Source organism: Oncorhynchus mykiss, chromosome 16, assembly GCF_057628025.1.
Source record: "Oncorhynchus mykiss isolate SJ-2025 chromosome 16, ASM5762802v1, whole genome shotgun sequence".
Taxonomy (NCBI): domain Eukaryota; kingdom Metazoa; phylum Chordata; class Actinopteri; order Salmoniformes; family Salmonidae; genus Oncorhynchus; species Oncorhynchus mykiss.
The window spans coordinates 58,369,114-58,394,067 of NC_143037.1; the positions used below are offsets into that span (position 1 = coordinate 58,369,114).

General features: G+C 40.5%; 3 protein-coding genes across 6 annotated transcripts; all 3 read right to left on the reverse strand.

Annotated features, from left to right (window-relative positions):
- Nucleotides 1-97: 97 nt before the first annotated feature.
- LOC110492341 (serine/arginine-rich splicing factor 6) lies at nucleotides 98-6,060 on the reverse strand. Its single transcript, XM_021566575.3, has 6 exons — nucleotides 5,875-6,060; nucleotides 3,277-3,434; nucleotides 1,944-2,068; nucleotides 1,314-1,516; nucleotides 1,131-1,208; nucleotides 98-1,038 (listed from the first exon to the last, which is right to left on the reverse strand). Exons 1-6 carry the CDS (start codon nucleotides 5,979-5,981, stop codon nucleotides 705-707), a joined length of 1,005 nt encoding a protein of 334 aa, XP_021422250.1. The 5' UTR covers nucleotides 5,982-6,060; the 3' UTR covers nucleotides 98-704.
- Nucleotides 6,061-7,185: 1,125 nt separating this feature from the next.
- On the reverse strand, nucleotides 7,186-11,799 carry LOC110492339 (mRNA export factor). Of its 3 annotated transcripts, none has more exons than XM_021566572.3 (13): nucleotides 11,699-11,799; nucleotides 11,250-11,368; nucleotides 11,017-11,121; nucleotides 10,809-10,901; nucleotides 10,637-10,723; nucleotides 10,403-10,489; nucleotides 10,006-10,077; nucleotides 8,682-8,810; nucleotides 8,349-8,455; nucleotides 8,176-8,251; nucleotides 7,862-8,056; nucleotides 7,650-7,735; nucleotides 7,186-7,471 (listed from the first exon to the last, which is right to left on the reverse strand). In XM_021566572.3, coding segments are annotated over exons 2-13 (1,119 nt in total). In that variant the 5' UTR covers nucleotides 11,331-11,368; nucleotides 11,699-11,799; the 3' UTR covers nucleotides 7,186-7,470. The 3 variants fall into 3 exon arrangements, with proteins under 3 accessions (XP_021422247.1, XP_036803227.1, XP_036803226.1); XM_036947332.2 differs by having other exon boundaries at nucleotides 8,703-8,810; nucleotides 11,699-11,794; XM_036947331.2 differs by lacking the exon at nucleotides 7,186-7,471 and having other exon boundaries at nucleotides 7,646-7,735; nucleotides 8,703-8,810; nucleotides 11,699-11,779.
- Nucleotides 11,800-19,513: 7,714 nt separating this feature from the next.
- On the reverse strand, nucleotides 19,514-23,676 carry LOC110492342 (charged multivesicular body protein 4b). 2 transcript variants are annotated; one of them, XM_021566577.3, is made up of 5 exons: nucleotides 22,441-23,676; nucleotides 21,350-21,527; nucleotides 21,134-21,248; nucleotides 20,890-21,016; nucleotides 19,514-20,702 (listed from the first exon to the last, which is right to left on the reverse strand). In XM_021566577.3, the coding sequence occupies exons 1-5, from the start codon at nucleotides 22,622-22,624 to the stop codon at nucleotides 20,626-20,628; spliced, it is 681 nt and encodes a 226-aa protein (XP_021422252.1). In that variant the 5' UTR covers nucleotides 22,625-23,676; the 3' UTR covers nucleotides 19,514-20,625. The 2 variants fall into 2 exon arrangements, with proteins under 2 accessions (XP_021422252.1, XP_021422253.1); XM_021566578.3 differs by having other exon boundaries at nucleotides 19,514-20,693; nucleotides 22,441-23,543.
- Nucleotides 23,677-24,954: the final 1,278 nt, after the last annotated feature.

Consider the following 24,954-nt stretch of genomic DNA (forward strand, 5'->3'; position numbering starts at 1 on the left):
CGTCAATCATAATATTCAATGACTCTGTTTTTGGCACAAACGTCAAAACACAGAAAAGCGTGTGCTATCATGGGAGAATAACATCACAAACCAGCAATTTTCATATGAACTTTTTATTAAATGTACAATAAAAAAAATGGGCATGTCACATGTAATCAGAACGGCTTCTTATGTGGAGAGGGTGTAATCTGTACCACCATCCCTGGTAAACCTGTTCATACAAGGCCAAAAATCTGCTCATCTACAAATTGTATGCACACATACAGAGTACATCTTGAGGGGGGGCTCAATAGGTGAAATGACTCCTATCATGAAAATGAAAAATCAACTCAAAACACCACCCTGAGGTAAGCAAAAGCAGACAGAGGAATACGAACAGGAACTAAAAAGGATATTAAAGAAAAGGCCTGGCTTGTTTTAAATACAAAGCCCTTCAGACAAGCTCCTCTATGTACAATTAATACAAAACTGATCAATAGCTGTAATCTACGATGCGCACTCCCCCACAATAAACATGACTAAATCATTCTCATGCCATGTATAATACGTCAAGATAGTAGTTCGGATTTTTAAGTGTCAAGGATAGCACTGATTAAGACTGAGCATGCCTTGATGCACCTGGTGCTGCGATTGATCTGTCAAATCAAATAGGAGCTGGTCCTATATCACCAGTTGCTCAAATGGGGAACACCTGGATGAAGCCTTTAATCTCGGGAAGCTGATCTAGACCTGGATTTGGAGTGGGAGACTGAGCGCTTGTCTGGAGACTTGGAGCGACGGTCAGCTGCTGGGGAAGGGGAGCGAGAGGAACGCTCCTCCTTCCCATTTTTCACGGGAGATGCTGATCGGCTACGGGACTTCTTGTTGGCCGACTTCTCCTTGGAGCGGCTGCGGGAATCCCGCTCGGATTTCACCTTGGAGCAGCTCTTGGAACGAGACTTGCTTTTGTTGGAACGGGATCTGGATTTGCGGGTGCGAGAGCGGGAACGAGACTTCCTTCCAGACTTGGAGTGGCGTCTCTTGCTTCGAGAATGGGATCTGCAGGGTGTTGACAGAATGGTTAACAGTCTTTGGTCAATATGGGTACAACAATCTAAACCATACTTCTCTAGACATTAGGGCCAGCTTACCGGGAGTGGGATCTGGAGTTACTCCTGGAGCGACTGCTCCTGCGGCTCCTGCTACGAGAGCGACGTCTGCTGCGAGACCTGAAGAGGTGGAACAAGAATACAAATGTCACATTAAATGGTTGCATAAGTGTGACCACACATGGGATTCACTCATAAAGAGCAGGGTAGTATGTAGAAACTCACCTAGAGCGACTGCCAGAGTAGGAGCGTCGGCGGCGAGACTTTTCCTCCACCAGGCGGATCTTCCTCCCGTTGATGTCCGTGCCGTCCAGCTTGTCTAGGGCCCTCCTCATGTCCGAGCGTGAGCCAAACTCGATGACACCCTCGTTGGTACGCTCCTTGTGGGCGTCGGCATACGTGACCTCTCCAGCCTGACGCATGAAATCCTGTAGGAGACCAGGCAAAGTCACTGCCGAACATTACCCCCATTTTCAGAAACAAAACGGCCTACCATGGATAGCAACTGACAGTTCATCTTCAGTACCTGTCCCTCACCTATAATTATAAACCAGGTAGTTTGGGTCGTGGACACTGATTGGCTGAAACACCATTCCAGCTCTGTGTATATCAGACAATATACCACCGTATGGCGCAAAACTACTTGTTTACTGTTATATTTATGTTGGTAACCGGTTTATAATAGCAATAGGGCACCTTGTGGGTTTGTGGTACATAATATTCCACTGCTAAGGGCTGTCTCCAGGCAATATGCTTTGCATCGTGCCTAAGACCAGCCCTTAGGTACGGTATATTTGCAATATACCACACTGCCTCAGGCCTTATTGCTTAAATATAAGTGTTCCCTCAACTCACCTTCAGATCCTGCCAGCTGCAGCGGCTGGACAGATTCTCAACGATCAGTCGGTACTCAGTACGGACGGGTGGCCCGTACTTATCCCTGCCAGTGCGGCTTCTGCTGCTGCTGTAACCACTACTACCTTTAAATGACAGGACAGACAAATTGTCAGAAAAACAGAGTGGCTTATAGGCATTTCACTTAATGGATCAGACCATGAACAGAGAATGCAACTACCAGAATAAAAGGTGTGGTATGTTTAATATAGGTCCTGTGAGATGTCCATCTGGACCCAGTCTCAAGACAAACCTAATTAAGTGACTGAGGTATTAAAGCTGTGGCATTTGTTGGCTTAGTGGCTGTACATTTTTATTCTCCTCACTGTACAGCCTCTGTAGTTCATTGCTGTGCAAAGAACACCACTGCATCTGTTATCAGCAACATACAGCCAGTCTGACAAATGTTTAAAAACCACAAATCTTTAGCAGTATAAACAAATGGACAGTGATGTTCTTCTTACAAACTCTTGAATCCTGAAAGACAAACAGAGGCTTCCACAAAGTCAATGTCAAAAACTTGTAGCACATTTTGCAAGAGTGCCAACTGACATATCTCTACAAAGGTTTTACCCCATGACATAGCCTAACCGGTTGTCAAACTGGGGACAATGCAGTTGCTTTGCCTGCTTTACAGGGAAAGGTAACATGTTGACTTAAAGCCGTCCCACTTATTCTTTCAACATAGAAACCAATGGGAATCCTCACCATCACCCCTGGTCTATTGGAAAAAGGATGATGTCATCAAGGCTTCCGGTTAGGTCAGCCAAGGGTCAAGAGGCATAGGTCACACACACATTGTAAAGGTGAAAGCCAAGGCCAAACGGGACAGGCAGTCATCTTAGCCTCAATGGACTCAGCCTCAGCCCGCAGCTGGACTCTTTCAAATTGAAACATCAAGGACTTTGTTAATGTTGAAATCAAAACGCAAAGACAATTCACATGTAATGGTATTTCACGGTACAGCTGGGCTACATGGTGACAAAGTCGTGACTTCTTAACTAAATACAGTTGTTTATTGGTGTTCACAATTCCACCAGGAAGAAAACACTAGAAACATGGTTTCACTACACCTAAACAATCAGTAGCAGTAATCTGAGGTCTGCTCTGAGTTGGGTCAAACTTGTACCATACTCAATGGTGACACTATGGAAATGGTGACATCATTGAGTATTGGCGAGTTATGTCAAACTCCACTTCAGGATCACAGGCCTGTGTGTGTACGGTCCACATTCACATCTCCTTGACCCATTGGGAAAAGGGTGACGGGAACATTGAAATACATTGCACTTACTGCGACCACCACCCCCGCCACCACCATATCCATCTCGGTCACGGCGCGGTCCTCTGGCATGTTCCACGGTCACACGCTCCCCGCACAACTCCTTGCCATTCAGTTCATACACTGCGTCGTCCGCATCGCGATTATCCTCAAATTCTACAAAGCCATATCTAAAAGATAAAAAAGTTAAATAAGCTAGCAATAAAAACAAATGCCAAACCAATGAATTAAGGCACTTAAACTACAAGCTGCTAATTAGCCAACTAGTCAGTCACATTTTCTGTGAAGGATAACTATAGTTGTACGCCCCTGAACAGTCTTGATGCAACATAAAACAGGTGAAATGGTTCAAAAAGCACATTTGTCTGAGGGTCTGCGTTTTGAAAACACAGATCTCTCAACTCTAACGCATCCGCTGCAGTATAGGGTGTCCTATAAAAAAAATGCTTTTTGACCAAGGGGTAAAATAAGTTAATTGTATAGATTTTCCTTGAAGAAAACCAATGGTCCAAACCTCAATTTGTTCAAAGGCCATGTTCAAAATAATAATAATTGCATTGCAACAGCTAGGCTGGACTCTGCAAGAATTAAGGCTACTGGCTACCTGACAGGATCACTTTACTGTTGAACTCACATCTTTCTTTTTTGAGTCCGCAGGATATAAAATAGTAGGGCTGTATTTTACTATATACCGGTATTGAGGCACGGACCGGTCTTGGTTTTTACGTTATATTCTATAACAGTATTAGAACGTTAAAAATAACAATTGTGATATGCCATGTATAACATCCATTTTATAGTTTACACCGCTACTCAAGGCATCCCTCTCCTCGCCGCTTTCCACAGACCTAGCCCTGCCCCCCTAGGAGAGCACTTGTTGTTGCCTGACCACAAGAAACTTGTTCAGTCTGCACGGTCAATGTAGCACATGCAACAGTGTTGATGACAACAATGTTGTTTCCACTTTGCTTCTTAATAGAAATTACACGTTCTATAATTACACAATTAGTTTGTTTCTTACATCTACAAAAAGCAAAGTTTATCTATTCTAAAAAAGTTTTAACAGGCCTCAATCTGCATGTTTGCGCAAAAGTATCTTCTAAATCAAAGAGGAATAGGCAAATGAAGATTGTAGGGTCCCATGAGAAACACTGTCCAACAATTTGGTTCCTACCCTGTCACAATAACTCCTCCCTGCCATTTACATTCATTGTCATGTCCAACACTGTAATCAAAGTGCCCACTATTATAACAATATAATTAACATCCTAATTCCATGATACCAACAGTTCACCCAAGCGTTTTTGATCTAAATCACAACATTTGGTTAAAAACAAGGCCTAGATTATTTAACCCATATTGTGCAGCCCCGTGTGGCAGTGTGGAAATTATCTATAATTTGAGGGCAAGAAATTTAGAAATGTATGAAAATAATTTTTGTTGAATTGAACAGAATGGAGAAAAACCCCAACGAATTAACTTAGAATGTATGTGTTGCCACCCTAGGGTCACACTACTCAAGGCAAATGTTGAACTTTTATTATTTAAAAACATAACATACTGTCATAAATTGGAAAAAAATATTGTGATATGCTATTTGGACCATGTTGCCCAGCCCCAACATAAGAGGTAAGATGGATATTGATTTTGAGCAGTCATGTAGTATATCACATTTTAGTACACACTTCCATACCCATTCAAAATTGTTGTTATTTTTCAAATAATTCACAAGTGTAACTCTGAAATGTCAACGGAGCACTGAACATTTATTTACCAGGCTTTTTATTCTCAAAGCCTTTTACATTTAATTCAGCTCATGCAAATTTGTTACACCCTGTGGGAGGACACCCTATAAAAGTATACATTTAAGAAAGTGCTATTGTCAGTCTCCCCCACAAAAAGAAAAAACACATGTAATATTGAAATACTGTAGGAATGACATTTATTAATATGGAGGGCTGTTTCTTCTGTGGAGTGCCAATATGGCCGACCGGTGACTTCAGAGCTTCATATGCCAATACTTAGCATCCAAAATCCAGGGTTTATATACATCATTGGTAGCCACATGGCCGCACCAAAAAAATATAGGTTTCCACTAGATAACACAGCAACAAAGTCGAAATTGGCTATATTGTAAAAATGCATGAAAACAATTATATTTTTGGTCCTCGGTTAAGAGTGATTGGTTAAGGTTAGGTTGAAAAACCACATTTTAATAAGAGAAATTGTGGAAATAGGTGGGGTTCACGACTTTGGCTGTAATAACTAGTAACGACCAAAAAAACTGCCTGCAGCCAAACAAGCAGCCATTTTGAACACGCTGTGTAGTAGCTAGCATCTAAATACGTTAGCTAGGGGCCTTCTTTACCAAACATGTTAAATGCTTTAGTAAATCAAATGTGTGCATCTAATAACCACTAACTTTAGCTAATTTCTATTACACGCACAGATAACACAAAGGAAATGTGAATGTATTTCGCTTATGTTTTGGGGAAGCTAGCCGAAAGCAAGTAGGTAACGTTAGCTAGTTAACGCCAACTGGATATGAAGTTACCATTAGCTTGCCAGCTATTTTTTGTTCCAACTGATTCTCTTATATGATCAACTTACCCATTTTTCAGATCAATTTCCATAAGCTTTCCGTAGCCATTGAAAAATCTTTGAAGGTCTTTTTCTCGAGCATTATAATTAAGTTTTCCAACATAGATGCGAGGCATGATTAATGATCCTCGCACAAAATATCGTAATCAAAAGAGAAGTAGCCGAGGAGTTCGAATGTTTTATGTAGACTGTGACGTAAAAGACCATCGCGAGAATACACGAATTCCCGCTCCGGTGTCTGGTCATTCCCAAACCCTGGTCCTCGAGTACCTCCAACAGTAGAGTTTCGTTGTAGCCCTTGACAAACGTACATAATTCAAATCATTGTGGGCTTGATGATTAGTTGACAAGTTGAATCAGGTGTGCTTGTTCAGGGTTACAATAAAAATGTGGGGTAATCGACCAGGGTTGGGAAACACTGATCTAAACCAAACCCTAAACATTTTTTTTTTTTTTTTTTTTACCTTTATTTAACCAGGCAAGTCAGTTAAGAACAAATTCTTATTTTCAATGACGGCCTGGGAACAGTGGGTTAACTGCCTGTTCAGGGGCAGAACGACAGATTTGTACCTTGTCAGCTCGGGGGTTTGAACTCGCAACCTTCCGGTTACTAGTCCAACGCTCTAACCACTAGGCTACGCTGCCGCCCCTGTCTAAATTCTGCTTGTAGTCTACTATCGTATAGAACTAAACATTTTTCTGGAGCATTTTTCAGTTTATCGTGCAGAGTACTTTAGCTATACATTATAGTAGCCTACTATAGACAAGGGAATTTAGAAATACTGGGACCTGTAGCTATTGATGCCAGCAGGTAGCCTGGCGGGTAGGAGCGATGGGCCAGTAACCGAAAGGTTGCTGTATTGAATCCCAGAGCCGACAAGGTAAAAATCTGTTCTGAGCAAAGCAGTTAACCCAGTTTTCCAGGTGCTAATTTCAATTAAGGCAGCCCCCTAAGTATCCCCTTTCCCAAATTCAGTGTCCCTCTTATAGAAATCCAAATGGGTGAAATAGGGTAATGTTCAGTTACAGAAGCCCAGCATACCATGTATGTTCTATGCATTGTTTGTTTAGTGTTCTAAACATATGTGAATATGTGCAGGGGTTGGCTCCCGAGTGGAGCAGCAGTCTAAAGTACTGCATCTCAGAGCAAAGGGCATCACTACATCACATCCGGCCATGATTGGAAGTCCCATAGGGCGGCGCACAACTGGTCCGGGGTAGGCCGTCATTGTAAATAAGAATTGTTCTTAACTGACACACCGAGTTAAATAAAAAAAATATGTGCAAGAGAATGAAAAAAGGTGTTGCAAAAAACAGTTGGATAGTGTAACTTGTCTTTATCTACTCATTTATGTCATTCTCCAATATCGTTAAATTGTACAACAACGTAACAGAAAAAAAAACATTACTTTAAATGCAACCATGGTATCGTGACAAAATAAAATAGATATTTCAAAACAATATCTTATCACTCTGCAACCCCTATTTTGCAAGCACCAGCTCCACCTTTGGTGTTGGCACAGGAAAGGAACAGGGTCGTGCAGGCATGACGTGTGCATTTGACAACCCTCCATTTTGCAAACAACAGGCGAGATACTGGACAAATCTAGAGACATGAGAGAAATGTACAAGCCATTAAGTCTGTTGCTTTCAAGTCTTTTCTTGTCCACCAATATACATGTGGTTCTACATTTCTTAATGAGAGCATAGAAAATCATGTCTTGACAGTCACCATAGAGGTGACCAAACATGACTGATGAAATGACAATGGCATTCTGACTCACCATTTCTTGTTCCGTGGTTTCAGCTCCTCAGTAGCATTACGCAGGAAGATGTAGTTCTTTTTCTGAGGGTTGTAGTACTCATGTCCCTGAGGTTTAACACAAAGATGTATCAATTTTGCTTATTTAAAATATTGCCTGGCCATTTTGAAGGAATAAAATGAGTCTTAAATCAACCTATCTATCATAACATGAGGTACGAGATAAAATGTTACCTTTGACCAATCATAGCTGGAGGCGTAAGCAAAGATGTTGCCATTGTTGTTGAAGGAGCATGCTGTGATTGGCTGATCCAGCTGCTCTGAGGTCTTCAGCTTGGTGCGGGCGTCTTTATCCCAGAAGCTGAAGCGACCATCTGACCCAACAGTCGCCAGTGTCCCGTGGACAGGGTGGAAGGAGATGGCATTTACCTGTTTAATCAGAAACAGCAAGGTGTTTGCATGAAAAACACCCCAATACATTATGCTACCTACTGACTGTAGCCAAATGTATATGAAAGCAGGGTGTAGAGAGCACAAGCTGCACTCACAGCATAGATGTCTTGTGGTGTGGCTGTGTTGGTTCCATTCGACCTGTGGCACTTAAAGGTGAAGTTATCCTTGGCTCTACAACACAAAAACACAGTGTTGTGAGTAGGGTGCCATGGGTGGTAGCCAAGGTCTTTCTCACAGTTTAAGGAACAGCCTGGTTTGTGGCACTCACGGGTTAGGAGGGTTGATGTAGTGAATTGCAACCCGCCCTTCAATGCTTCCGAGAGCAAATCCAGCAGGCTTGTTCTGTTTGTCCTTAAAAATGGCTATGCAGCGGTGCTGATACAGGGAGATGGAAGAGGTAGTGTTAGGGTGTACACCACAGGCATGAACTATTCATGAATAATTGATAATCAATGGAAACTGCACTCTGAAAAGGTGTGTGTATGTACAGTAGTAGACAGTCCTGTAAATGTATTGTTCATTTTTTTTTAATGTAACCTTTATTTATCCAGGAAGTCCCAATGAGGTCAAAAGAACTCTTTTAGGGAGACCTGTAAGTCACCTGGTATGTGAGACCAGTCACCTGGTGTTTGAGTGGTGAGTCTATCCTCCTAAACTCAGACGGCTGGTTTTCAAGCTGATATACAATCAAACCTCGGTCTGCAGACGCTACCACTGCCATGGGGTACACCTGAAAACAACAGGGAACCAATCAGCCGAGTTGACAACACATGACTTATAAAACCAGCGGCCTCATTTATAACCGTTGCATACATTTCACACTAAATACCTGCGCACGCCATTTCTGAAAAGAATGCGTACGTCTAAAAATAGAGATTTATAAACTTGGTGCACACCATACATACGCATGTTTCCCGTTATAAATCAGACCTGTCATAAAACTGAGCATGCGTGAACGAGTATTAAATCTCCACCCGGAAAACGCCATCCGTTCACTTTTTACAGTGACAATAACCCTCCCTTTATTTTCTGTATATTTGTCACTATTGGAATTAGGCCACGGCAATTTCTATAAAAAAGATCAATGGTATATTTGATCACATTTCTGTAGAGGTGTGGGCAGAAAGTTATGCTATTTTGCAGTAACTTGTCTATTTACTGTGTTGGCAGAAAGTTTTTTTTTTAAATGCAGTAATTTATGCTGTATTGACCATTTCTGAAAGAGAAAACAATTGCCATACAGTAGTAGCATACATACTTCAAAGTAAAAGATCAACTGTGTTGATGTCCACCTGTTACATTCGTCTGTCGGCTAGAAACCAAGCTGCATATGTGATCACGTATAGCAAAACTTGAAATACATTGCCTATCTATTTACATAGACCCAATTAAATGAGATGCACATGGTAATTTGTTGTATGGCTATTTCAGGAATATGAACCCATCACAGCCATACAAATTAAGGAATTTATTCAGAAATAATTACGAAAATAACAATTCTGTAATTATTTTAGAATCTAAAAACCAAACACACTTGATATTTGCTATTCTCACTAACAGCAAATGGCTGCATCTCATTATTATGTGTTTATGAATAAGCGTGTCACCATATACCCCATTTGCACAGGCCAACTTTCCTGATTGCAATACTTAAACCGCCAGAAGATGTGCGTACGCATGTCTTAATTTGTGTGGAGGAAAAGACATTCTCACGTCAAGTTCTGTGACAACCTTTGTGTAAACTGGCACATGCATATTTTGGGGTATATTTTGTACGTACGCACCGTTTATAAATGAGGCCCCAGGACAGCACACTTTAAGCAATTATTTGGGGAACATTTAACTCTGCTGAATGCTATTTAGAGCTATTATAGAAAACCACTTAAAGAATATTAATCACTGGAGCTTTAGCACTAGGTCCTCACCACATCTGCACAGTAGCACCTCTCTGGCAACTGCAGAGACATCATTGGGTTGGGCGAGCGGGTGTCCCAGAACTACAGCAGAGCAAATCAAACAAATAAATGAACGATTAAAAGTATAACTAAGAATGACTTTATGATCACAATGGGGAAATTTTGTTTGTGACACTGTAAATTAAAACATATCATCAAAGCATACAAATTCATGGTTGACTCATAATGATTTAACTGTACTGAATATACACTTCACATCAGTACAATGTCAACTGTAAGCCAGCCCGCTGAACATTCTAGTGACTGTCATTCAGGAGCCTTACTGCTACTGGGATAAAGGACTGTTTGGCTCTATTCCTTTAATAACTATTATTTATATATATATATATATATATATATTTCTTACCTTCAGAGTTTTGTCCCAGCTGCCTGTCATGATGCAGTTGTAGTTGGGGGCTTTGATCCAGTGGACTGTTCTGATAGGAGCATCATGCTAAATGGAAACAAATCAAAGACCATTTCTAATATGATCTAGTGTCAACAGAACTTGTCAATGTATTCAAGGGAAGCACAGAGAGGTGATAAAACTACAAATTGAAAAATAACACTGAAAACAGTATTCATAGCCTGAAATATTTACCTGTGCGATCTGTATTGCCTGGTTGCTGTTGAGGTCCCACATTTTGGCAGTCTTGTCACAAGACGCAGTGAAAACCTTGCTACCGTCCTAAAAGAGCAAGGGAACGAATAAGTCAAGTTTCATTCAAACACCTCATATGGTTGGTAAAGATATGTAATGTGAGGGGGCCTACTTCGCTCCAGCAGACATCAAGGACGGGACCCGTGTGCATCTGCTGGGCTTTGGGGACTGTCTGCCCGTTGTCCTGTACCTCCCAACACCTCACCTGGAAAAATGTAAGAAAACAGTCTCATATGTTGTTACAAAGTGAATGGGTTTTAGACTCATAGCAACAAACATAAGTATGAAGTGGGCACTTTAAGTGGACCATGACAACTCACATCATTGGCCCAGGATCCCCCTATCAAGAAGTTCCCTGGCATGGCAGGAGGACTGAACGCCAAGCAACTGATGCTGTCATCTGGGGGTGAGGTTACTTCCACATCCTGTATGAGATAACATATAATTCAAAATCAAATATATTTGAATTACACCTCTCAGAACAAGTTCTACTAGTAAAATATTGATTATTAAGCAGGTTACAGATAGGGAATGTTATGAGCTAGCTACTTACCTTCATTGGGTTGTGGGTGTCCGTGGTTGCCGCTCCAAATCCCCCAGCGCCAAAGCCAGTGCTGGCCCCGAACAAACTCATGACGTCGGATTCACTTGAGCCAACACGCGGTTAGTGATCTTAAATGGTACAGAATAGACAGCATTACAATAACGTGGTTATTCAATTAACCTTACCATGATAGTATACATAAAGTACAATAACGCAAGAGGACCGCTAGCGAGTGGTTGTCAAATTGTGGCAACAGATTTAGTTATTTTTGGGCTTCAGTGATAGAACGTTAGCTAAATGAATGGAGGTAACTCATAAACCATTATCATGTTGTTCACTTAGCAAGCAATGCATCTGCACCAAATTATCATATCAACCGACGCATTGATACTAAATAGCTTACTTTTGTCCCAGTGAAATGCAGTAGTTTTAAATGTGTACATATCAATTGTGTTTACCTTTTTTTTACGTTGAGGAGAAGCTTGGTTGAAGAAGAAAACGCAGCGCAATGAGCGGAAAAGGAAGTGCTTTCATTGCACATGCGTCGGCAATGTAGGGCGGGTTCCAGGTAGTATTCATTGCAGACGCGCTGCACAGATAATCTCGTCTCACAATGAAATACGGGTTTTACATGTAAAAAGTAGTTAAATCGGAATCTAGTGATATCTGGTTATCTTGACGTTGTTCTAATTCCTCCCATGATATAAAACGACGTTTACACACTTTCAAGGATTAGTGTGCACGATAAACATTTATTTGGGTGTTACCTATTCAAGATAATCAACAAGGCAAACCAAACAACATATTCTCTTAAAAATGGAAGTCATGCAATAAAGTTGAATATTTGTGTTGTCATTGTAAAAATCAGGTTTAAAATAATTTGAACTAGACTTTGTATTTGCTTTTTTGAACAAATCAGGACTTTCTTTGATACCATGTGGATAGCTTGTATATTCTTGTTTACTATTTGAAATCAACAACCTCTTATATCCAAGGTGCCTGCTCAGAGTGTTTTTCTTAAATTGAGTTGCACCCCATGCCCTCAGAACAGCCTCAATTTGTTGGGGCATGGATTCTACAAGGTGTCGAAAGCGTTCCACAGGGATGCTGGCCCATGTTGACTCCGATGATTCCCACTGTTGTCAAGTTGGCTGGGTGTCCTTTGGGTGGTGGACCATTCTTGATACACACAGGAAACTTTTGACCCTGAAAATCACAGCAGCTTTGCAGTTCTTGTCACAAACCGGTGCACCTGGCACCTACTACCATAGCCCATTATATCTTGCCCATCCACCCTCTGAATGGCACACAAACACAATCCATGTCTTTATTGTCTCAAGGCTTAAAAATCCTTATTTAACCTGTCTCTTCACATTCATCTACACTGATTTGAAGTGGATGTAACAAGTGACATCAACAAGGGTTCATAGCTTTCACATGGATTCAACTGATCAGTCTATGTCATGGAAAGAGAAGGTGTTGTTAATGTTTGTATACTCGGTGTATGTTATTATATATTACACACACACACTCACACACACCACAAAGATGTCATCCTAACTTCTCCCACATTTTCTGTCGTCTCAATTTGAATAATGTGCTCTTATTAAAGGACATCTGGCTATTTTCACCTACTGACAGTCTGCTATGATGAAGTATAAAGATCTCAGATAAGCCTGTAAAAGCTGCAACTGTATATGCATTCGTTAATCAAGACCTTTTTGAGTTAACATCTGGGATGGTGCAACTGTTGAGAATCTGAGTCTATGGTTGTTGTGAGGGAAAGGGGTTGAGTGTGTATGAGTGTGGATGATTTTAAATATGTTACCTGGCCTTGATGACTCCTTGCTGTCCCCAGTCCACCTGGCCGTGCTGCTGCTCCAGTTTCAACTGTTCTGCCTGCGGCTATGGAACCCTGTCCTGTTCACCGGACGTGCTACCTGTCCCAGACCTGCTGTTTTCAACTCCCTATAGACAGCAGATGAACTGCAGAGATCTACAGCTGAGGTGGGAGACTCTGTCCATAGGAAAACAATCAGTCGTATATTGCACAAATCTGGCCTTTATGGAAGAGTGGCAAGAAGAAAGCCATTTCTTAAAGATATCCATAAAAGGTGTCGTTTAAAGTTTGCCACAAGCCACCTGGGCGACACACCAAACATGTGGAAGAAGGTGCTCTGGTCAGATGAAACCAAAATTGAACTTTTTGGCAACAATGCAAAGCGTTATGTTTGGCGTAAAAGCAACACAGCTGAACACACCATCCCCACTGTCAAACATGGTGGTGGCAGCATCATGGTTTGGGCCTGCTTTTCTTCAGCAGGGACAGGGAAGATGGTTAAAATTGATGGGAAGATGGATGGAGCCAAATACAGGACCATTCTGGAAGAAAACCTGATGGAGTCTGCAAAACACCTGAGACTGGGACGGAGATTTGTCTTCCAACAAGACAATGATCCAAAACATAAAGCAAAATCTACAATGGAATGGTTCAAAAAGAAACATATCCAGGTGTTAGAATGGCCAAGTCAAAGTCCAGACCTGAATCCAATCGAGAATCTGTGGAAAGAACTGAAAACTGCTGTTCACAAATGCTCTCCATCCAACCTCACTGAGCTCGAGCTGTTTTGCAAGGAGGAATGGGAAAAAATGTCAGTTTCTCGATGTGCAAAACTGATAGAGACATACCCCAAGCGACTTACAGCTGTAATCACAGCAAAAGGTGGCGCTACAAAGTATTAACTTAAGGGGGCTGAATAATTTTGCACGCCCAATTTTTCAGTTTTTGATATGTTAAAAAAGTTTGAAATATCCAATAAATGTCGTTCCACTTCATGATTGTGTCCCACTTGTTGTTGATTCTTCACAAAAAAATACAGTTTTATATCTTTATGTTTGAAGCCTGAAATGTGGCAAAAGGTCGCAAAGTTCAAGGGGGCCGAATACTTTCGCAAGGCACTGTACATCGGGGACTAATGGGAAACACAGGAGACACCTGGAGGTGGGTGGAGACAATCACAAAGACAGGTGAAACAAATCAGGGCGTGACAAGTAAAGTAAAACTGCAAAACATTTGGCAAAGAAATGTACTTTATGTCCAGAATACAAAGCTGTCCCGCATAATGTTGAAGACACAGCAGCTGACATCACATTATGAACATCAGACTCTCTCTCAAACTAGTGCAATTAGAATTGCAGGAACCAACAGCCGGAGGCCGTGCCTTGAATCAATATAACCAAATGCCCTTTGCAATATTATTTAAAATAATCATAACTGAATTGAAGTAAGTACGCCTACCTCGTCATGTTCGTAGTGTCTGTCTGTACTTACCCACGCCGGACCAGACTGGGAGCTGAATGAGAGGCCATCATTGTTTTTCCCCTCATCCTCAATAGCTAAAGCAAAAACACCACATGGTCATATTTTAACACAAGTGTACTCATTGAAAGGAATGTATAAGACAGACACTAGCATTCAAGACACTGCCCATCACGAAAGTGAATAATTACTACAAGGTCAAATGCCATCCTTCTCCGGTATCTCTCCTTCCTCCTGGAAATCAACCTTCTAGGACTCATTTTTCTTTGCTGGCAACTGAAGATTCCAGGTTGTCGTCTTCTACTGCCTCGCTCTGCTCTCCTTGCATTTTCAGCTCCAGTTTTTAATGGATTGAGAGAACCTGTCAGAAAAACGTGTTATGGTTCTCATAGACATGGCTCCAATCCAGGTTTACATACAAGGTGTATATACTCTTATTCTTTCATGTAAATCAAGTCCTATAACATACCTTTATCCGAACACGTCTGTAGCTTCCGAACGGGTTGGCCTACAAACTAATGACTCACTAGCAGGGGTTAAGGTAGTTCATTTCTTACTGGTACGGGATACCCAAGTGCGTGCATGTATTTTTTTTATACTACAAAAATTACACGGTAGCCTACTCTGCTGAAACGGACAAACGATGTCTGACACAAATACAAGATTTTCATTTTTTATTTAACCTTTATTTAACTAGGCAAGTCAGTTAAGAACAAATAATTTCCACAATGACGGCCTACTTGTAAAGCCCCCCGGCCAAACCCTCCGCTAACCCAGACGACGGCTGGGCAAATTGTCCTATGAGACTCCCGATCACGGCCGGTTGTGATACAGGCCTGGATCGAATCCAGGTCTGTAGTGACGCCTCTAGCACTGCGATGCAGTGCTTTAGACCGCTGCGCCACCTGGCCACAGTGTCGTCCATTTAACCTGGAGGAGGAGATTATCGTCCAAAAACAAACAGAAGTGGCACTGACCCAATGACAAAAACAGTGAAAATGCACACTCAGCGGGGATAAGGCCCATGTTCTCCGCTGGAGCCAATAAGATAGGCTGCTGTTCGCTCAATGAAGTTAAGAATTTTGATAACTAAGAGATAGATTGAGTCTTTTCATTGTCATATCATTACAGCAATAGTCATTTGCTTTCCAAACAGTATTTGTGCGATTGTATTCTTAAGTATTGCAATATGCCTGGCTGGGTCTCTCTGCTTATCACTGACAGTCTGAACTCAACAGTCAGCAATTTGGTATTTGCAGTGCGCGGTCCCCAAAGTGTGGGCCCTTTTGACTGCAGGCTGTGCGATTTAAAACAATTAGCAGCTTTAAAAAAAATAGTTTTTTAATTGTTTATAGCTAATGATCCTCAGTGGCCAAATCCTGCATTCTGGTGTAGCAGCCTATTTTGAATTATTTTATTTATTTCTGTATAGACAAGAGTAAGCTAATTAGGTTATAGGCGTATTATTTTGTCATTTTAATTACATTTACTTTGGGGAAAGCTTAGCTTCCCCTAGCCTTATGGACACGCTGCCTATGACTTTTAATGTGGCATAAACACAACCAGCCATGATGTTTTCATCTGATTGTCAAACAATCACTTAACAAAGGAGCTCCTGTAGGCTACCCTCGCACATTCTTCCACTGACAAAATCATTTCAGGCCCAATAGTGCACTGTGCACCTGCAATTTGATGAAAGGAAAGAGACTTTTACAAAACACCTACATGTATTGCAATGACATTCTGGGATTGTCATTAGGATTACACTTGTAGCCCGAAATTATTCAACCATTATGGAAGCCAAAAGGTTCAAACATATCTTAACACTTGTAATTATAATTTATAACTTGCTTTTTTCATGTGTCAAATGTGATTTTTTTTACCTGTCCAGTTTGGTTTACAGATGATTTGAATGATTGTCATGATAATTTTCACTTGCTTTTTTCAAATGTCATTTTTTGTTCCGGGTAAGATGATTTTATAATCCACGGTTGTCCACACGTGCCTTAGTCTCGGCCACTCATCTCCGCCTTGTCCGGGAGTGTCTCGGCTACTCGTCTCCACCTTGAAAAAATGGTGTGTTCTCCTCAAACCTCAACACAGCTTGGAGCTTATTTTTTGGGGGGGGTATTTGGTATTTAATTATGATCCCCATTAGCTGTTGCAAAAGCAGCAGCTACTCTTCCTGGGGTCCACACAAAACATGAAACATTACATAATACAGAACATTAATAGACAAGAACAGCTCAAGGACAGAACTACATACATAAAAAAAAGGCACATGTAGCCTACATATCAATGCATACACACAACCTATCTAGGTCAAATAGGGGAGAGGCGTTGTGCCGTGAAGTGTTGCTTTATCTGTTTTTTTAAACCAGGTTCACTGTTTATTTGAGCAATATGAGATGGAACGGAGTTCCATGCAATAATGGCTCTATATAATACTGTACACTTTCTTGAATTTGTTCTGGATTTGGGACTTTGAAAAGACCCCTGGTGGCATGTCTGGTGGGGTAGGTGTGTGTGTCAGAGCTGTGTGTAAGTTGACTATGCAAACAATTTGGAATTTTCAACACATTAATGTTTCTTATAAAAAGAAATGAAGCAGTCAGTCTTCCCTAAACTCTTAGCCAAGGGAGACTGGAATGCAGAGGTTTATATCCGCCCTCTGATTACAATGAAGAGCAATACGTGCTGCTCTGTTCTGGGCCAGCTGCAGCTTAACTAGGTCTTTCCTTGCAGCACTGGACTACACAAATGGACAATAATCAACATTAGACAAACTAGAGCTTGCAGAACTTACTTTTTGGAGTGTGGTGTCAAAAAATCAGACCATCTCTTTATTATGGACAGACCTCTCTCCATCTTTACAACCATTGAATCTATATGTTTTGACCATGACAGTTTACAATCTAAGGTAACGCCAAGTAATTTAGTCCTCTCAACTTGTTCAACAGCCACACCATTCATTACCAGATTCAGCTGAGGTCTAGAACTTAGGGAATGATTTGTACCAAATACAATGCTCTTAGTTTTAGAGATGTTCAGGAACAATTTATTACTGGCCACCCATTCCAAAACAGACTACAACTCTTTGTTAAGGGTTTCAGTGACTTCATTATCTGTGGTTGCTGATGCGTATATGGTTGAATCCTCAGCATACTGTACATGGACACACATGCTTTGTTTAATGCCAGTGGCAGGTAACTGGTAAAAATAGAAAAGAGCAGAGGGCCTAGAGAGCTGCCCTGCGGTACACCACACTTTACATGGTTGACATTAGAGAAGTTTCCATTAAAGAAAACAACCCTCTGAGTTCTATTAGATAGATAGCTCTGAATCCACGATATGGCAGAGGTCGAAAAACCATAACACATACGTTTTCTCAACAACAAGTTATGGTCAATAATATCAAAGGCTGCACTGAAATCTAACAGTACAGTTCCCACAATTTTCTTATCAATTTCTTTCAACCAATCTTCAGTAATTTGTGTCAGTGCAGTACATGTTGAGTGCCCTTCTCTATAAGCATGCTGAAAGTCTGGTGTTAATTTGTTTACAGAGAAATAGCATTGTATTTGGTCAAACACAATTTTTTCCCAACAGTTTGCTAAGAGCTGGCAGCAAGCTTATTGATCTGCTGTTGTAACCAGCAAAGGCTACTTTACCACTCTTGGGTAGCAGAATTACTTTGGCTTCCCTCCAGGCCTGAGGATAGACTTTCAGATTAAAGATATGACAGAAAGGAGTGGCTATAGAGTCAACTACCATCCTCAGTAGCTTTCTATTTAAGTTGTCAATGCCAGAAGGTTTGTCAATATTGATTGCTAAGAATTTTTCACCCTCTCCCACACTGACTTTACAAAATTCTAACTTGCAATACTTTTCATTCATTATTAGTTTTTTTATGCATGAATACGATGACTCACTGTTTGTTGTTGGCATTTCCTGCCTAAATTTTCCCACTTTGCCAATGAAGTAATCATAAAAATAATTGGCAACATCAAATGGTTTTATGATGAATGAGCCATCTGATTCGATGAAAGATGGAGTTGAAAACCAACCGGTTTCCAGTCAATTTGCACATTTTTCATGCGGCTGACATGCAGTAATGTTAAACAAAGGTGTAATGGCCTATAGTTTTTTAGGCATGTGGTATTAATTGTGATAGGCTCATGTTTTACCGGTACAGCCCCTCCCCACAAGTGTCACAGGACTAATCTAAAGGTAACCTGTATGCATGTAGTTTTGTGTCCCCCAAAATTGGGTTAAATGTGTAAAAAAAAAAGTAAAAATCATTCCTGAGCTGTCTTACATGTCCTATATAAAAATAGTGTAACATTAAAGTTATCCTTTTTCGATAAAACTACACCAAATATATTAACGTCACCAAATCATTGATTAAAACTTTGAGTAGCTGACTCAAAGAGCAAAGAGACAAAAACATTTTTTAAATGAAGGCGAAGCAAGAGAGCTATATTTCACTTCACTTACTTGTGAACTGTGTTTGCATGTGATCAGGGGTGTATTTATTCTGCAGATTCTGTTGAAAAACTCTCGTTTGCAACTTTTAGACTAATGATCACACAATAGATCAGCTAGATGCTGGGAATATTGTGCAAGGCGGTATTGAATGTGTCATTATCTTTCACCTTGATTACTAAAATGTATCTTGACCTGTGCAACTACGTTGTAAACTTTCATTCATAGGCTAGGCTGGAGCTACCCAAAAATGTATCATGTAGTAGCCTAAACCAATCAATGTTTCAATGAGCTGGGTGAATGGAATATGAATAACAGTCATCCAATTTGCTGTAATATAAATAAGGCCATGCTCATGAAAATGTTTTATCGTCCTCCATCTTAAATGACACCAACTACCAATGATTGCAAATCAGACACATTAACCAACATTTAACAAACACCTGAAAAATATTTCAAACTAACAAAATAAAGATTTCCTACTTTATTGAGTTTTGAATTCACAGATGATCTTATTGTTTTGTACACTGATGCCTAACCAAGAAAAACAACCTGCACCACAAAATAAACAACTTTAATTATTTTCCAAATAATATTCTCATCTGGACAATTAAACCATTGAAATGCAAACATGCTTATCCTTGTGATAATTATTTTCCTATGTAAAAAAAAAAAAATGTACATTGTGTAAAAAATAAAAGTAATCCTCAAACCCCAAATGTTGATACTGTATCTACTAGTCTAATCATTAAACGATGAAGTCTATTTTTTTTCCCCTGCAGTTAAGATGGTGATTTTTCCCCAACCTTATATAATTCAAAATGAACCCTTTCAGAAATGATGATTCATAATTTCTCTGAAGCTGTGCAGTGTATTAAGTTTTCCCTCATTGCATGCTTAGCACAACACAAAGAAAACCTTCTGTGACAGCAAAAATATAAATTATTTAGATATTTACATCAAATAGCAAGGGCCACATGGTGAAGATGCTTAGTAGATGGGAATCACCAAAATGTTGATAGGGGAAAAAATATGTAAAACAAAATTCAGAAAAACAATCCAGAAAATAGACCCTTCTAAACATTACCATGAGAGCATACTCATATTTCCATCTTATTTTGGGAGAAACTACAAACAAAAAGTAAAGGTGAATAAATATATCCAGCCCACACCCACCACACCAAATGGTAAATATGTTTAAGTCGGAAAGAGAGACATTGCAACGCCCATGTATTAAAAACAAATGTTTGCCTTTCAGTGAAGTTCATAGCATCAAAGACAATAGAACAGTTCAGTGATAGTACAATCACTGCCAAACAATTATGCTCAAAGTTTTTGGTAGAAATTTCCAAAGACATTTTCTGATTCAAACATCCTGTTTATAGCTTTTATACAGCTTCTGAACTTCCTCTTTTAATGAAAGGCCATGGTAACCTTTCTCTGGTTTTGGGCTGGAAACAGAACCTACAGCATTGGCCTTTCTAGTGTTAGTTTTAGAAGATGGTTGGCTCTCGGACACAAAACAACCATATTCAATTAGTCCTTTCTTCCCCTCTACAACAGGTGGTGTCAGTAATGCAACTAGTTAGCCTCCATCGCCCAGCGCTGTAAGTCCTCCATGGCATGCTCATCTTCATCCTCCTTCTTGGCTGAAAATACTAAATAAATAAATAGGCATGCAAAAAATGGGAATTACTTGTGTAAAAGTTGCAATTATAGATGTTTTATAGCAATTAAGGACAAGAGATCAAGTAGTTATTTCATGTACTGTTGGGATAGTAACCATGGAATAAAATGTTCCATTGGAGAAATCACATGTTTTATTGCATATTACAAAGGACTCACCAGGTCTTGAGGGTAATGAAGTAGAAGGCACATTGGGTAGAGGGACATTTTCTGTCCCGCCAATCTCCAGCAAGTTTTTGTCCAATTCCTCTTGTTCCAGCTCATCCAACTCTGCTAGGAGTTCATCCTATGATGCAAGACAATCAGAACATCCAGGCTCTGTGATATCTGGTCAACTATTAAACTAACAGCACCGATGAAAGCCAAATCAAGAACAATGTTCAGACATGTTCATGTCACATACCTCATCAAACTCATCTCCAAAGCCTACAGGTTTCGAGATGGCATCTGAGATCTCTTGCGCTAGCTCCTGCTGCTCAGTGATGTCTTGCATCAAGTCATCTACTTTGTCTATGTCCCTAAAACACAACAATAGATGGAACATAGATATTTGAATTAATACAAGAGCTGTATGAGTGCCTGACCAAAGCTAATAAACAAGTAGTGTGCCACCGCTTACATGTTTTCATGGGCAGCCTTCATTGCCTTGGCAGCAAAGCCCATGTTCTTGAGCACTTCAGTGTTGGTGTTGGCATTTTCCAGCGCCTCTCTCTGGAACTCGATGGTGGACAATGTGCCATCAATCTGGGTAAGCTGCTTCTCATACCGCTTCTTCCTTTTCAAGGCCTGCAGGGCCGCTTTGCGTAGTGAAAACAAAAAAAGAGGTTAGTGGGTTTGATTCCTGGGACTACCGGTACATAAAATGTATGCACACATGATTAAGTCATTTGGATAAAAGCATTGGCTAAATGTCATTTAATGTTTGTGATGGAAACATAGCATTTGTTGTAAAGAACATGGGAAATAAACACTAGCAAGAATTGAATCACTGTGTAGGTAAAATAGGTTTAGAGCATTAAAACACTACATGAGAACACCATGATCATGAGCAAAGTCGACTTTTATGGGGGGCTTGGTTAGTATGTGAAGACAGTGGGAGTGAGTCATGGTCACAGTGTTTCTGAATGCCCAGGACTTTATTGTGAGTAAATGCGTAACCACTCACTATTACATCAAAAGCCTATGTTATGAACACCACTGTCAGTGAAGAATGCTAGAAGTCACTTGGAGCCTCTATCAGGTATTAGGTAACAGGGTGTGTTGGAATCCCAATGATTTAAATGTCGGGAAATTAAAACTGCTAACTTGATACTGACTGAATGGATGCCCCCTTCTCTTCTTTTGACAAGCAGGCATTGAGTGCAAATTCATGACTCACAAAATCCCCCAGTCACACGATGCCATTTGACAAATTTTGATTTACTAGCTGTAGGTGTAGCCAGACCTAGACTTTTGATACCAGTCACACAAAACCTTCCTTTAAAAAACGGGTATAATGCATATTAGCTGTTCTAACACAGTTGGTGCAACGAGGTAGGGCGAGATTGGCAACCTGACTATGCAGTGACAGGTGTGGTTTTTCGGAAAGTTAGCTAGCTGGCAGCTAGCTAACAAATCAGGCGAACTTTAACGTTAGTTAGTTAGCTTAATTAGCTAGCCAAGTAAACAACAATCGTGAAAATTCATATGTGATGTTAGTTGGCGACTCACCCCGTTTGTTTTTAGTTCCGTTTTTCTTCGCAGTAATGAGTTCCTGGTCAATCTTTTTCTCTAGAAATTCCTGTTTCTTCGTTAACATTTCCTCGGTCTCTCTGAGCTTCTGAATCGCCTCTTGTGCACTTGGCCCTTTACCTCCTTTGCCCCCACCGCCGAACAGCTTTCCAAACACGGACATTCTGCGATTCTAAACTATATAGCAATAAAGGTCCTTTTAAAACGTTAAACGCCAACAGGCGATCGCGTCACTCTTCTCGCTCTGGCCTGATTGTTGATATTTCTTACTTCCTGGTTTAGGCCGTATGACGTAATATTATTGTGGGTGGTGTTCCGTGGTGCTCTACTTTTTTATATTTTTTATACCACATTTATTTAACCAGGTAGGCAAGTTGAGTACAAGTTCTCATTTACAATTGCGACCTGGCCAAGATAAAGCAAAGCAGTTCGACACATACAACAACACAGAGTTACACATGGAGTAAAACAAACATTCAGTCAATAATACAGTAGAAAAAATAAGTCTATATACAATGTGAGCAAATGAGGTGAGATAAGGGGGGTAAAAGGCAAAAAAAAAGAGAAAAGGCCATGGTGGCGAAGTAAATACAATATAGCAAGTAAAACACTATAATTGTATATTTGCAGTGGAAGAATGTGCAAGGTAGAGATAGAAATAATGGGGTGCAAAGGAGCAAAATAAATACAGTAGGGGGAGAGGTAGTTGTTTGGGCTAAATAGGCTAACTAGCTCCGGAATAATTTATGTTTGCTCCGGGATCGACGTAAGCCAATAGTCACGGATAGCAGCTAACCAGTTGCGCGATCCAGGTCTAAATGTCCAAAGCTTGCGGTTGAGATCAGGGGATATGGAAAGAAAAATAGGTCCGGTATGTTCTGGTCTGAGTCGCGTTGTACAAAACTGGTGATAGCGTTTTGAGCTAAAGGATAGCTGATGTCCACAAACCGTGGTTAGCTGAATACTAATGTTAGCTAGTAAACTGGCTAGCTTCTGGCTAGCTTCTGGTTAGCTTCTGGCTAGCTTCTATTGTGGATTTCAGACGTCTGACTGCTATGCCATCTTGGTGCCATCTTACTGCCACCCTCAGGATGCACGAGGCAGCAAAACACCAAAGCATGGTCTGCAGACCTTTTTACTGACATTCAAAAACAGGGAAAATACTCCATAAATAATAAGCACCCACTTAAAAAAAATACAGTGCCTTGCGAAAGTATTCGGCCCCCTTGAACTTTGCGACCTTTTGCCATATTTCAGGCTTCAAACATAAAGATAATAAAGATATAAAACTGTATTTTTTTGTGAAGAATCAACAACAAGTGGGACACAATCATGAAGTGGAACGACATTTATTGGATATTTCAAACTTTTTTAACAAATCAAAAACTGAAAAATTGGGCGTGCAAAATTATTCAGCCCCCTTAAGTTAATACTTTGTAGCGCCACCTTTTGCTGCGATTACAGCTGTAAGTCGCTTGGGGTATGTCTCTATCAGTTTTGCACATCGAGAGACTGACATTTTTTCCCATTCCTCCTTGCAAAACAGCTCGAGCTCAGTGAGGTTGGATGGAGAGCATTTGTGAACAGCAGTTTTCAGTTCTTTCCACAGATTCTCGATTGGATTCAGGTCTGGACTTTGACTTGGCCATTCTAACACCTGGATATGTTTATTTTTGAACCATTCCATTGTAGATTTTGCTTTATGTTTTGGATCATTGTCTTGTTGGAAGACAAATCTCCGTCCCAGTCTCAGGTCTTTTGCAGACTCCATCAGGTTTTCTTCCAGAATGGTCCTGTATTTGGCTCCATCCATCTTCCCATCAATTTTAACCATCTTCCCTGTCCCTGCTGAAGAAAAGCAGGCCCAAACCATGATGCTGCCACCACCATGTTTGACAGTGGGGATGGTGTGTTCAGCTGTGTTGCTTTTACGCAAACTTTAAACGACACTTTTTATAGGATATCTTTAAGAAATGGCTTTCTTCTTGCCACTCTTCCATAAAGGCCAGATTTGTGCAATATACGACTGATTGTTGTCCTATGGACAGAGTCTCCCACCTCAGCTGTAGATCTCTGCAGTTCATCCAGAGTGATCATGGGCCTCTTGGCTGCATCTCTGATCAGTCTTCTCCTTGTATGAGCTGAAAGTTTAGAGGGACGGCCAGGTCTTGGTAGATTTGCAGTGGTCTGATACTCCTTCCATTTCAATATTATCGCTTGCACAGTGCTCCTTGGGATGTTTAAAGCTACACACAGGTGGATTGTATTTATCATCATTAGTAATTTAGGTCAACATTGGATCATTCAGAGATCCTCACTGAACTTCTGGAGAGAGTTTGCTGCACTGAAAGTAAAGGGGCTGAATAATTTTGCACGCCCAATTTTTCAGTTTTTGATTTGTTAAAAAAGTTTGAAATATCCAATAAATGTCGTTCCACTTCATGATTGTGACCCACTTGTTGTTGATTCTTCACAAAAAATACAGTTTTATAT

Bases quoted from the DNA above. Each gene is read 5' to 3' on its own strand.
- LOC110492342 (XM_021566577.3), bottom strand. From the start codon at position 22,624: ATGTCCGTGTTTGGAAAGCTGTTCGGCGGTGGGGGCAAAGGAGGTAAA. The intron at 21,017-21,133 runs GTATGTGACATG...CTTGCATCATAG, and splicing joins TTGGAGATGAGTTTGATGAG to GATGAACTCCTAGCAGAGTT. The intron at 20,703-20,889 runs GTGAGTCCTTTG...TTATTTATTTAG, and splicing joins TTCATTACCCTCAAGACCTG to TATTTTCAGCCAAGAAGGAG.
- LOC110492339 (XM_021566572.3), bottom strand. From the start codon at position 11,330: ATGAGTTTGTTCGGGGCCAGCACTGGCTTTGGCGCTGGGGGATTTGGA. The intron at 8,456-8,681 runs GTGACTTACAGG...TCCCTGTATCAG, and splicing joins TGACTGGTCTCACATACCAG to CACCGCTGCATAGCCATTTT. The intron at 8,252-8,348 runs GTGAGTGCCACA...TTTGTGTTGTAG, and splicing joins TACATCAACCCTCCTAACCC to AGCCAAGGATAACTTCACCT.
- LOC110492341 (XM_021566575.3), bottom strand. From the start codon at position 5,981: ATGCCTCGCATCTATGTTGGAAAACTTAATTATAATGCTCGAGAAAAA. The intron at 1,517-1,943 runs GTGAGTTGAGGG...GGTCTCCTACAG, and splicing joins GCAGCTGGCAGGATCTGAAG to GATTTCATGCGTCAGGCTGG. The intron at 1,209-1,313 runs GTGAGTTTCTAC...CCACCTCTTCAG, and splicing joins TACTCTGGCAGTCGCTCTAG to GTCTCGCAGCAGACGTCGCT.